The 11,509-nt window shown below is 37.4% G+C and overlaps 1 protein-coding gene across 2 annotated transcripts; it reads right to left on the reverse strand.

Moving 5' to 3' along the window:
* Positions 1 to 8,812: 8,812 nt before the first annotated feature.
* On the reverse strand, positions 8,813 to 10,506 carry RpL5 (ribosomal protein L5). 2 transcript variants are annotated; one of them, XM_020950959.2, is made up of 4 exons: positions 10,440 to 10,506; positions 9,793 to 10,056; positions 9,297 to 9,734; positions 8,813 to 9,077 (listed from the first exon to the last, which is right to left on the reverse strand). In XM_020950959.2, the coding sequence occupies exons 1-4, from the start codon at positions 10,440 to 10,442 to the stop codon at positions 8,883 to 8,885; spliced, it is 900 nt and encodes a 299-aa protein (XP_020806618.1). In that variant the 5' UTR covers positions 10,443 to 10,506; the 3' UTR covers positions 8,813 to 8,882. The 2 variants fall into 2 exon arrangements, with proteins under 2 accessions (XP_020806618.1, XP_086697389.1); XM_086841263.1 differs by having other exon boundaries at positions 10,198 to 10,506.
* Between the last annotated feature and the right edge of the window lie 1,003 nt (positions 10,507 to 11,509).

Genomic DNA, 11,509 nt, shown 5'->3' on the forward strand with positions numbered 1-11,509 from the left:
TGATGAATATCTTTGCGTGCGTATGTGTGTTTACGCTCCATGAGCTTTGTCCAGATATGACTGTTGGGCGGTTTTTGCTAAATTGTATGTCCAGTCGCTAAATTATTAAACCACAGCACTATGGTCCAGAAGTCAATCTTTTTGGCATAAATTCTAAAAATAGAGTTAGAGACCAAAAACTTTGAACATTATGTTTTTTTTAGAAAGACAATAATGTAAAAAGAGTTTTGAATTTGTACGACCACGCCCTCTATTGCCTCCCATACAAACAGATTCGTAGTATTATCATTAGAAATTGAGTATGACGCTGAATTCAGACAATATACTTACATTTATTTCAGGAACAATTTAAATATTTATATATAAATATGTACATATATGTTATGTATGGGTTCTGTCTTAAACATTATATTCTTCTTCTTCTAGAATTATTGAGTTGCCTTCTTTCAAGTCCTTATCCGAATCACAATCAGATTGCAATTCCTTTTCAAATGGGATGTTGTTCTCGGTTGACGTATATGATTAGAAGTTTCTTTAACAAATGAATTTTCAGCGGCCTCCAAAATCGAAAAGATTGCGGTGTTCTGTTAACCCAGTTATTTCGTTGAAATGAGTCAATAATTTTTATCGGTATAACAGAAGTTACAAACAAAGACTGATCTGAGACTTGAACGTCAGGGGTTTTAACTTCAAACTTTTGCTTGTATGCACATTGTATATTCAAATCCTAGTGTTTACTTATTGCTGTTTTGTTAAAGAATTTTCCAGGATGCAGGCTGGGGCTTCATTTGGAGTGAGTGGAGTCGGTTTTTGGATTTGAAGTTGCTTTTTTAATTCTGTTGGGTATTGAGCAGGTATTGAAAAGCTGCAGCATGCATAAGAAGAGTTGTGTTGTGCTCTTTTTCATTCGCCAGCTCTGATGCCAATTTTAAGACATAAGACAAAGTTCGGCGTCCCAGTTTTTGTTGTGTCTTACAGTTTTCATTTATTGTAACTGATATTGTAGACGACATCCATCTTCGACGTGGTAATGTCTAATTTTTTCATAAATGCAATCTAACACAGATGATATTTGGCTATTATTGCTGAGCCAAATATCGAAAAGAAATTCGCGAAATTCGAACGTCGCTAAATATTGCGGAATTGCGTGAAAAAGGGGAAGAACGGGGAAAAGTTGTTAATTAGCGATAAAGAACGACATATATTAGTATAAACTGACGTAATTAGTTTTTGTCAGCAGCCATCAGGTCGTAAATTTTATTCCACGACACACAAGGGACGCTTGTTAATTTTCTATAAAATATATACATTGGACCACTCAGTGAATCTCCTGATAACCTCTTCCTGCCCTGTAGTTTTGGTGGGATAGAGCCAAACAAACTTGGCGAATCCATCGACAATTGCCAGTATATATTTGTACTGCTTTGATGTGGCGTCCATTGGCCCCAGATGGTCGATATGTAGTGTATGCAACGGGGTGTCTCCTTTGGCATTGCAGTGCAATAGCCCTTCTTGCTTTCCCATCTTCTCACTGTGAATAATGCATTTAATACAGTTGGCTATAAAATTCGTTAACTTCCGCTTTAGGTGAGGGATCCAAAACTGCTGCTTTACGGAATGAATTGTTTTTTGAACTGCAAAGTGGCCGACTTCATGAGACTCGAATGACATCTTTTTCCATCGATTTAGGCACAACAATAAGATCGTTGCCTTCGACCGTTCGGTAAAGAATATCGCCTTTCATCCTAAAATTTTGATATGGCAGATCCTGGAGAATGACCAGAATTGCTCAACGTCATTCTGTTGTGCGTTCCTGATGCGTGCTGCTACTTCTGCTGTTACGATCCAAACTGACTCTGGATGGCGACTCAGGTGATCCACGTGTTTCATCTTGTTCCCTGACTTATGAACAACATTGCAGCTGAAGTCCTATAGATACATTACGCACGCTGCAACTTCTCTCGGAATATCGTCTTTTCTGGTGGTGTCTTTGAACGCGGAACAATCTGTGACAAGCTTGAAGTGAATGCCCATGAGGTAATGACGAAACTTTCTGAGCGCTAAATAGATAGCCTTCGCCTCTAAGATGTAGCTATGTCTTTCGGCCTCTGAAGCTGACGTCTTCTTACTCCAGAAATAATCCGGGTGCAGTTGGCCATCAAATACCTGCAGTAAAACTGCCCCAAATCTGTCCTTACATGCATCGGTGTGCAGATCAGTTTGTGCTGTTCGCGAGTTTATGTGTAGGAGGAGAGAGTCCGCTTAAGCTCTTGAAGGGACTGCAGTTCTGCGCTTCCTATTTGGAATTCGACGTCCTTTCTGAGGAGATTGGTCAACGGTCGGGCAATATGAGCATAACCTGGTATAAACTTTCTGAAAAAACCTGTTAAACCAAGAAATGACTGCACCGCTCGTATATTTTTGGGTGTTTTAAATTTATTTACTACCGATGTTTTTTCTTCGCCTGACCATATCTTTCCATTTTCCACAGTGTGTCCTAAAAAGTGTATACGGGACTGCATGAAGCTACATTTCTTCCATTTTATCTTTAGTCCAAACTGCATTGCTGTTTCTAGTACACGTCTTGTCTTTTTCATGCATTCGTCCGCTGTGGATATATCGTCCATGTATAACTGGATCACATTGTCGTTGATCAGGTCTTGAAATATGTGATTAACAAATCTGATAAATGCAGCCGGTGAATTTTTAAATCCAAACGGAGCTTTGTTAAATTCAAAGAGTCCTTCTTTTGTTACAAATGCAGTCAGCGGTTTGCTAGCCTCCGCCACAGCTACGTGAAAAAACCCATTTTCCAGATCCAGAGTTGAGAAAAATGCGGCCCCTTGAAGTTTTTCCAATACTTCCTCCATCAACGGTACTGGAAAACAATCCGCCAACACCATGCTGTTCAGTTTTCTGTAGTCAATACAGACTCGAAGGGAACTGTCTTTCTTCTTCACCACTACAACTCTGCTGGCCACGTTCGATGATGACTTACGTATTATTCCCTGGTTAATAACAGCCTCGGCTTCATTTGCAGACAGACGAGATGGTGACGGATGAAATGGTTTTATTACGCCATCTGGAGTGATCTTCAGCTCGACTGGACACTGGTTAGAAGGGTTTGATGGCCTTCTCTGGACTTCTTCGACTAGTTTTGACACTGCTTCTTTATACCTGGGTGAAACAGTAAACAAATTAGATACTTCTATAATATTATAAACATCGGAGCCAAATCCATCTGCTTCTTTATCTTCAGTTCTCAAACCCGTCAATTTGAAGCCATTGTCGTCGCAGTAAAAGTTGAACTTTCTGGTAAAATCATGACCTAGCAACGCTCCACAATCGATGACGTCATTGGGCACGACTAGAAACTTTTGCTGCGTGAATAACTGATCGGCAACAACTTCAGCGGTGAAAAATCCAATAGGCTTTGTTTTTTTCTGGCCCAGACCACTCAACAACGATGCACTTTTATAAATATCAATGTTTCCAATTTTTTCAGCAATCTTCTTCGTGAAAAGTGAAACATCCGATCCTGTATCGATCAAACAATTTATTTCAGCACCATTTACGGAGATTAGTTTGAAACGGCTTTGGTCAACCACCTTGCGAACATTTGCTTCTACAAACGGACAATTTTTAGCAATATGACCGTTCTCATTGCATTTGAAGCACTTCGTTGGAGACTGACAATCTTTGATTTTATGCTCTGCTGAACCACACTTGAAACAGAATTCCTTTCGTTTCTGTTGGTTATTCGGTGATGCACTCCGCTTTTTCCACGAATTACGAGGCTTATCGTCCAGTTGCATTATAATTTCATATTGTTCTCTGAGGGATTTGAAGGTCTTGCACGAATAAAGTATTGCCTTGTACTCATTTTTTACATCAACTAGTCCGTTTACGATGTACTGCAGCACCGCTGATTCCTCATCCTTTCCTGTCATGGCAATCTAACGTAAATGTAAAATGTATTCGTGAAATGTCTCGCTCTTCTTTTTCTTCCTGCTTTGCAACTGGCGATGCACGTCGGCGCTGCTGGTACTGCTTGAAAACTCTTCTATCAGTGCTCTCTTTAGCTCACTATATTCGCTCACACACACTGACTGTAGAAACAATTTGGCTGCACCTATCATCTTGCCTCTGGCTTGTACATACATCTGTTTAAGTGAGAGATCGTATGCATCTGCATTTTTTTCGAACATTTCGAACCAATGTTGCACCAATTGACCATCAAAATCGTTTACCACTTTCTCAAAATTATCAATTTGTGGCTTGGCGCGGCCATTTGTGCTCTCATCAATTTGAATTTTTAATGACAACAACTGCAATATATTGTCGATTTTATTCTTCATATCCGAAACTTCCAATACATTCTCATTTTCTTTCAGTTCCACTGCTTCTTTCTGCTCCTCCTCGACTTCTTCCATATCTTGTACTTCTCTTCTATGTTTTCTATTTTTTGCCGGCGTTCTACGCGTCATTTTTTATTTTTTCCCCGTATCCAAGTCACAGCGAAAGGAATATAAGAGTACAGAATTAAACTGCGCAGCTGTCCTCTTTGATATTTTTTTCTACCTGAATCGCTTTACTACGCAGTTTCTTTTTTCAACCGAATTTTACAACTTCTGTTCACAGCTTCTAGTCACTCACTAGTTAATTTAACTCTTTTCTTAATTGTTTATCTCAGACCCGGTACGAGCCCCCAAATGTAAAGTTGGTACTATAATGTTTATTTAGAATTAGTATGCTGGGCCCGCGAAGTGGAGCGCGAACTAGCCGTCCCTCAGCTCGCTTAGCAGCGAGCGAAAATCGGGAATTCGGGAGCGGGAGTTCGCGAACAGTGGGCGAGGGAGCGCTTAGACTAGCCCGATGAGCAGTGCGCGAAGAGCCGACTTGCGGGAGTGCAAGAGCGGCAAAACTTTGGAATCTCGGTGGGCAGAGGCGGCGCCGCGAAGGCCACCTGACGTGAACAGATGAAAATCTGGTGAAAACTGAAGAAGTTATAACCTTTAATTTTATTAATTTCTTTTATTTCTTATAAAATTGCTATGTATCAAATTTGATGAAAATCTGTTGAGAACTGAAAATGTTATACTTTTTAATTGAATTAATTTCTCGATCGTTCCTATGGGAGCTATATGATATAGTCGTCCAATTTTCATAAAATTTTACACAAAATTTTAGAATAATATGAAATGGCTATATCTTAAATTTGATCGAATTCTGTTGAAAACTAAAAACTGTTGAGAACTGAAAATGTTATACTTTTTAATTAAATTAATTTCTCGATCGTTCCTATGGGAGCTATATGATATAGTCGTCCAATTTTCATAAAATTTTACACAAAATTTTAGAATTATATGAAATGGCTATATCTTAAATTTGATCAAATTCTGTTAAAAACTAAAAATGTTATAATTTTTTTTTGTAAAAATTTTCCAATCATTCCTATGGCAGCAATATGATAATCGTCCGATACGGCCCGTTCCGACATATATACGAGTGAGAGTATATAGAAGACTAAGTGCAAAGTTTCATTCAGATAGTTTCAAAACTGAGAGACTAGTTTGCGTAGAAACGGACAGACAGACATGGCTAGATCGACTCAGCTGTTGATCCTGATCAAGAATATATATACTTTATATAGTCAGAGGTGCCTCCTTCACTGCGTTGCAAACTTCTGACTGAAATAATAATACCCTGCAAGGGTATAAAAATCAACTTCTGGACCATAGTACACAGGTATAGAGGCACTGCGCGAATGTAAAGCCTACCTTAATTTATGTTGAGTAGGCAACTTCTCAACCAGCTCACGCAGAAGCATTTGTCGAGTTGTCGAGATGTTGCGCACTGCCATCGCAAAGTCTTTGATGGATTTCAATATGTCTTGGTTACAGTTATTTTGCGAATTTTATTGATCAGCTGATCGAGGTTATGCGCCGGTCGCCCAAAAAAGTGTTTTAAGAGTTTGGACTTCCTCTTATCACGCACCAATTCATAGGCTTTTCCCTTCAGAAACTTTTGGAGACGAAACTTGTTCTCCTCGTCCAAAAATCCGGCTATCGAGCAGCTGTTCTGGAACATGCTTATGAAGATTGGCCAATGTGCTGAGTTACCATTGAATGTCGGGAGATCCGCAGGTAATATTTTCTTTGCTGCTAGTTGGAATTTAGTTGGTCCAAATAAAAGGATGGAGAAACTCCAAATTAATCTATCAATCTAATATTAAATTAAATAGAATATTCAATATAGTGGGACCTTGGCGAAAATATTGTACCGATTGATTAAACCATTTAGCGTCTAGAACTTTTTAAGGGGGAGGCAGGGTCAAATAATGCGAAAAATTGCATGTTTTTGTAATTTTTTTTTTCGCGACGACACAACTAAAATATATTTATTTAACGAATGGTACATTAAAGTATAACATTTTAAGAATGTCTTATAAAATTTTTATTAAGAAATATTCAAAAATATGGCAATTGTAGCAATTTTCCGGACGTGACTCGAAAAAAGTTAAATTACGGTGCCAATCATAACTCCGTTCCGGATAATCGGAAATCAAAAAATCCAAATTCATTCGTTAGATTATAGAATACCCCAGGTAATGCTGTGAAGTTTTTTTAAATTCTAGTTCTTACATTTTTTTTTTTTTTAACTTCAAGAGAAAAACACGACTTTTTGAGAAAAAATCGTCTAATTTGTCATTGTAAAATTAAACTTATGAACAAAAATTAAAAAACTACAGCGTTATCTCGCAAAATATGTACGGAAACATTGTTTAAAATCGGTGCAGTAGTTTTGATGTTATGATTGCCACCGACTTTGAAAACGTGACTTGTGGGAAAAGCGCTTTAAAGTTTCAAGCTCAAAAAAATCCAGTGTAAAACGCAAATCCGGCAAGTATAAAAATACTCATAACTTTATAAATTTTGTTTTTATTGACTTGAAATGTTGGCACAATCTTCTGATATAATGCATTCAATATAAAACTTAAAAAAAAAAACAAAAACAAAAAATACCTCACCCCCCTTAAAGAAATTAAGGTCTGTTGCCTGTTTTGGGCTCAAATAAATCTAAGCAAATTAGTATGGAGTTATAAAATTTGAATGATGAAATGGTATAAGTTATTTATCCGTTATATACATACATATAAAGATTTTTTGTAGTCAAATATAAAATGTGAATTTTAACCCATTGTGACTACGGCACTAATTTATAAGTTTTAACTTATAATGAAGCAATTAAAAAAATAAAATCAGTATTTTTTTTAGAGTTGCAGTTTTACTTTTGCATTTTCCTCTACATTTACCAATCATCCGATTTTTATTAAATTAAAAGCGAAATGTAATACCAAATCGACATTTTTTTAATTTGATGATGTAGTCGTTCAATTCAAACTTGTATACTAGTGAGAGTAAATAGAAGACTAACTGCAGTTTAATTTACTTAGTTTCAAATGAGAGACTATTTTACGTAGAAACGGACAGACGTATGTACATGATTTTGATCAATAATATATATATATATGTACATATATATATATATGTTGCAAACTTATAATACCCTGCAAGGGTATAAAAAATTAATACAGATTTTTATTAATGTTCTCCATTTCTACATAATAAAAAAATGTCAAAAGGCTCTATGAATAACAGCGACAGAAACCAAATGAACTTAAGATTTCTATCAATGCAGATTTTTCGGCGATCCAAGAACACGTTTAAATTAGCAAATAGTCGATTTAATTTCGCCTTGACAAAAATTAATACTATCAGAAAAATTATTCTTGCAGTTTGCTTTCTTCTTACAGTGTATACTAGTTGCTTTTTCTATAACATCTGTCCTAGAGCTTTCAATAAATCATCGACACTTTATTTTAAAAAAAGTGATAGGAAGTTATATTAAAACATGATATCAGTTAAGGGGGTAGACCACCCTGAACGCATGAAAATTTGAGGGTTTTTCAAAAATTCATTTTGACTAAGTTATGAGGAATACAACTTTTTATTTATTAGTACATCAAAGTACATATGTTAAACTAAAAAATACTTATTGAAAGAAAAAAAAAAATTACGAACGGCGGAGATATAGCCGGATATAGAGATAAAAAAAACGATTTTTTTTTTAGGGAATGGTCGGATGGTGTACATGCTGCACACCACATTTATTATCCGAATTTCAAAAACAAAATTTTGTATAAGCTATATAAGTATGGCTATAGCATGACGTAGCCGTTTTTCGAAAAATTTTTTTTGAGCAAATGGGAGCACTTTGAAAAAATTTTTTTGACGAAATTTTTGTTTTAAAAATTTTTAACTTAAAAAAAAATCATCGAAAAAATCCTACGTCATGCCACAGAGGGCATTATAGAGAAGCTGTGTAAAAAAATTTGAAGAGAATCGGTCTAGAAATCATGGAGAAATCATGTAAAACGTAGTTTTGAGAACGCAAAAGATAAAGAAAGTACTCTAAGGTATACCAGCAGCGCTCACTTCTAATGGCTGTAGAATCCACGAGTAATGAGATATTTTTAAGGCCAATGTCTTACAATGACCGTAAGAATATCGGCATCAAGATTAAGTAAAAAAAAAATCCGATTTTTAAAAAATGTCAGGGTGGTCTACCCCCTTAAGGGAACTTTTTGTTCGGTTTCAGACTGCCTTATAGAAGTCATCACATGAAGATTAATGCGTTTTAATCTTCGGCGTTACGAGGATTATAAAACTTGTGAAAACTAAATGGAAGAGCTACTGAAATGGGATCTTAAAATTAATTATATGTTTGATACAATAAAAAGATGTTATGCTTATGACGTATTGGCAATCGTCATTACTATTTATTTCTTTCTTCACTGCAACAGATGACAACGAACTGCCTTAGGCCTCAGTTTCAGACTGAAGCTTGGCCACATAAGCTGCCTTGTGGGCGGCAACCTTGGTCTTACGCTGCTCGTTGGTGAGTTTCTTAGCATTCCACCGTTTCTTCGTAATGCCAGTTGCCTTCTTGGCATTGACCTTATGGGTAGGGTCGCTACGAATGGCCTGGTGGGCTTTTTTATAGATATCTTCAAGCTAAAAAAATAGAGTTTCGTTTAATTCGAAGTTGAATATAACATAAATAACTATAGAATGTCTAACCATAACAGGAAGCTTGTCCCATTAAAGGGAAGAGTTTCGAACAGAGGTCAGTTCAGTATTATTGTGGTCCCCTTTTGGCACTGCCGCGTTGTGGGTTCAACACACAGCAGTAATTTTGAAAGCGGACGTTGAATGTAAAATTTCAGTACTTACATCATCCGCACGGATGCCAAGCTTGATGTAACGGCTGAACTGGCGCTTGAAGCTTTCCTCGTCTTCCTCCTCCAGAGTTCGCATGTAGTCGGCAACATGCTGACCAAAGATATGAGCTCGATGCACATCGGCATTAAAGCTCTTTGTCTCAGCCGAGTAGCCGGGGAAGCGTTTTACGGAGTGAGGTATATTCAATCCTCCATCAACAGCTCCTTTCATGGCACCGAACACGCGAGCACCAGTTGTGGTGCGAGCCAGTCCAACGTCCAAAAAGCAACGGAAGGCGCCCGGTCCGTCGTCAACTGGCTCCACATTGAACTCCTCTCCAGTCACTTCAGTGCACCCGGCATACAGAGAGTCGAGGCCCAGCTTATTGAGGACCCGACGAGCGACCAGAAGGCCAGTGCAGTAGGCTGCAGCATAGTTGGTCAAACCAACCTTTAAACATAATAAACAATCAGTCATGCTCTTTATTCTTAAAATTTAGATATCTTACTTGGATGCCAAACTTGGGGAGCTCATGGGAATAAGCGGCACACACAACGCGGTCACCCTCAATGCGAGCATATGCGATCTGCACAGTTATATCCTTGTTGGACAGGCGCACAATCAAACGATACTTCGGAGTGTTGTACTTGTTCTTGTCCTGGAAAGTCAAGCGCTTCCTGGCATAGTAATCGGTCTTGCCTTCACGGCGCCTGCGAAACTTGACCTGGTAGCGCTTGAAGTACTGCTTGTTCTTGACTACCTTAACGAAACCCTGCAATCAAATAAAAAAATATTATGGAGTTATTGCGAACAAAATACATATAGATGTACGAACATTAAACATTAAATATTTAAAATATATATATTTTCATAAAATTCCTCATTCAAGTTTTTATTTTATCAAATTTCTCACCATTTATATAAGATTAGATATAAATATGTATAAAAAATAATTTAATTTCGACCAAATCCACGTGTGATCACGTTCCGGAAACGAAACCAAAGGAAGTGTGCACGTATACATCAAAGCCAAATAATACCAAGCAGTGAACAATAACTGTTAAGAGTAATTGCTAAGTTATTTAATATTTGTCCGTTTTCTTTTTTGATTAGTATTTCAATTTACACTCCATTATATTAATTCTTATTGCTCACCATTTTTCACTTTTAATGAAAATTACACCGCGTGCGATGCTTCCACTAAAAAAGAAAGAAAAGAAAGATCGATATAAAAAAGTGTGCCCAAAGGCAGCCAAGCAATTAATCCAAAAATGGAGAAACAAATGTGGTTAAATAAATTTTTAATACCTTATTTCCACAGACAAAAATTTACCACTTACCGTCTATTTATACAGACAAAGTCACGTTCAGCAAGAGAATTTTACTCCATAAAAACGATTAGATATGTATTTATTTGTATATCTTATATATATAAAAATGCTCTGTTCGTGTCTACATCCTTCATAGACTTGAAAAGTTCTGAACCGTTTAAGCCCAAATTTTTACACAACATGCGTTGAGGTTCCAGCTCGGTTATTGTCTACTTTTGATGTTGATAGCTTATCTGCGGTTGCGAATATATCAGCTTTTTTAGCGTTTCCCCGTGCCCCTACTGCTGCGCCCTCTACAGGCAGCCAGCTGAATCAAAGCATTTCCTGTCAAACATTCAAAACATTTTGAAAGAAGGAATTGGAGATAAAAATTTTATTTTTTTGTTCAGGTTCAGTAAGAAACGAAGTCATACCACCCAAGAAGTCGAGTTTGGGTCGTCGTACTCGCAATACAAAAGCAAACACACGTAAGATTACGAATATGACTGAGAGAGACTGAGCGGCTGAGAGCAATGCAGATGCACAACGAAGAATCAGCAGAAAGACGAGCAGATAGGCTTGAGAGAAAACGATTGAGAGTTAGGCAGTCGCGTTCTGCAGCAATCGATTTGATTCACACTCAAAATAATGAACGCGACAGGGCAAGGGTAGCTGAAGCGCGTTTACAGCTTGCAGCAGATCAAAACCTGCAATACCATCGTCTTACATTCAGATATAATCCAACTATTGATTACAGCTCGAATCGCAATGTCGTTATTGGCCGGATGCATCAGGTCTGCATATACTGTCAGGCCTCTTCGATTGAATCAGACGAAACTTCGGTCCGAGGAATATATCCATTTGCGGGATGCTGTGATGAATGACCGTAATACAACCAACGTTGGAAAGCTCACG

The sequence above is a fragment of the Drosophila serrata genome, unplaced genomic scaffold, assembly GCF_035046125.1.
Source record: "Drosophila serrata isolate PLE 108 unplaced genomic scaffold, ASM3504612v1 contig_112, whole genome shotgun sequence".
Lineage (NCBI taxonomy): Eukaryota > Metazoa > Arthropoda > Insecta > Diptera > Drosophilidae > Drosophila > Drosophila serrata.

Excerpts from the sequence above, each read along its gene's own strand:
- RpL5 (XM_020950959.2), bottom strand. Across the intron at positions 9,735-9,792 it reads TCCCCAAGTTTGGCATCCAA|GTTGGTTTGACCAACTATGC; the intron begins GTAAGATATCTA and ends TTATGTTTAAAG. Across the intron at positions 9,078-9,296 it reads TTGGCATCCGTGCGGATGAT|CTTGAAGATATCTATAAAAA; the intron begins GTAAGTACTGAA and ends CTATTTTTTTAG.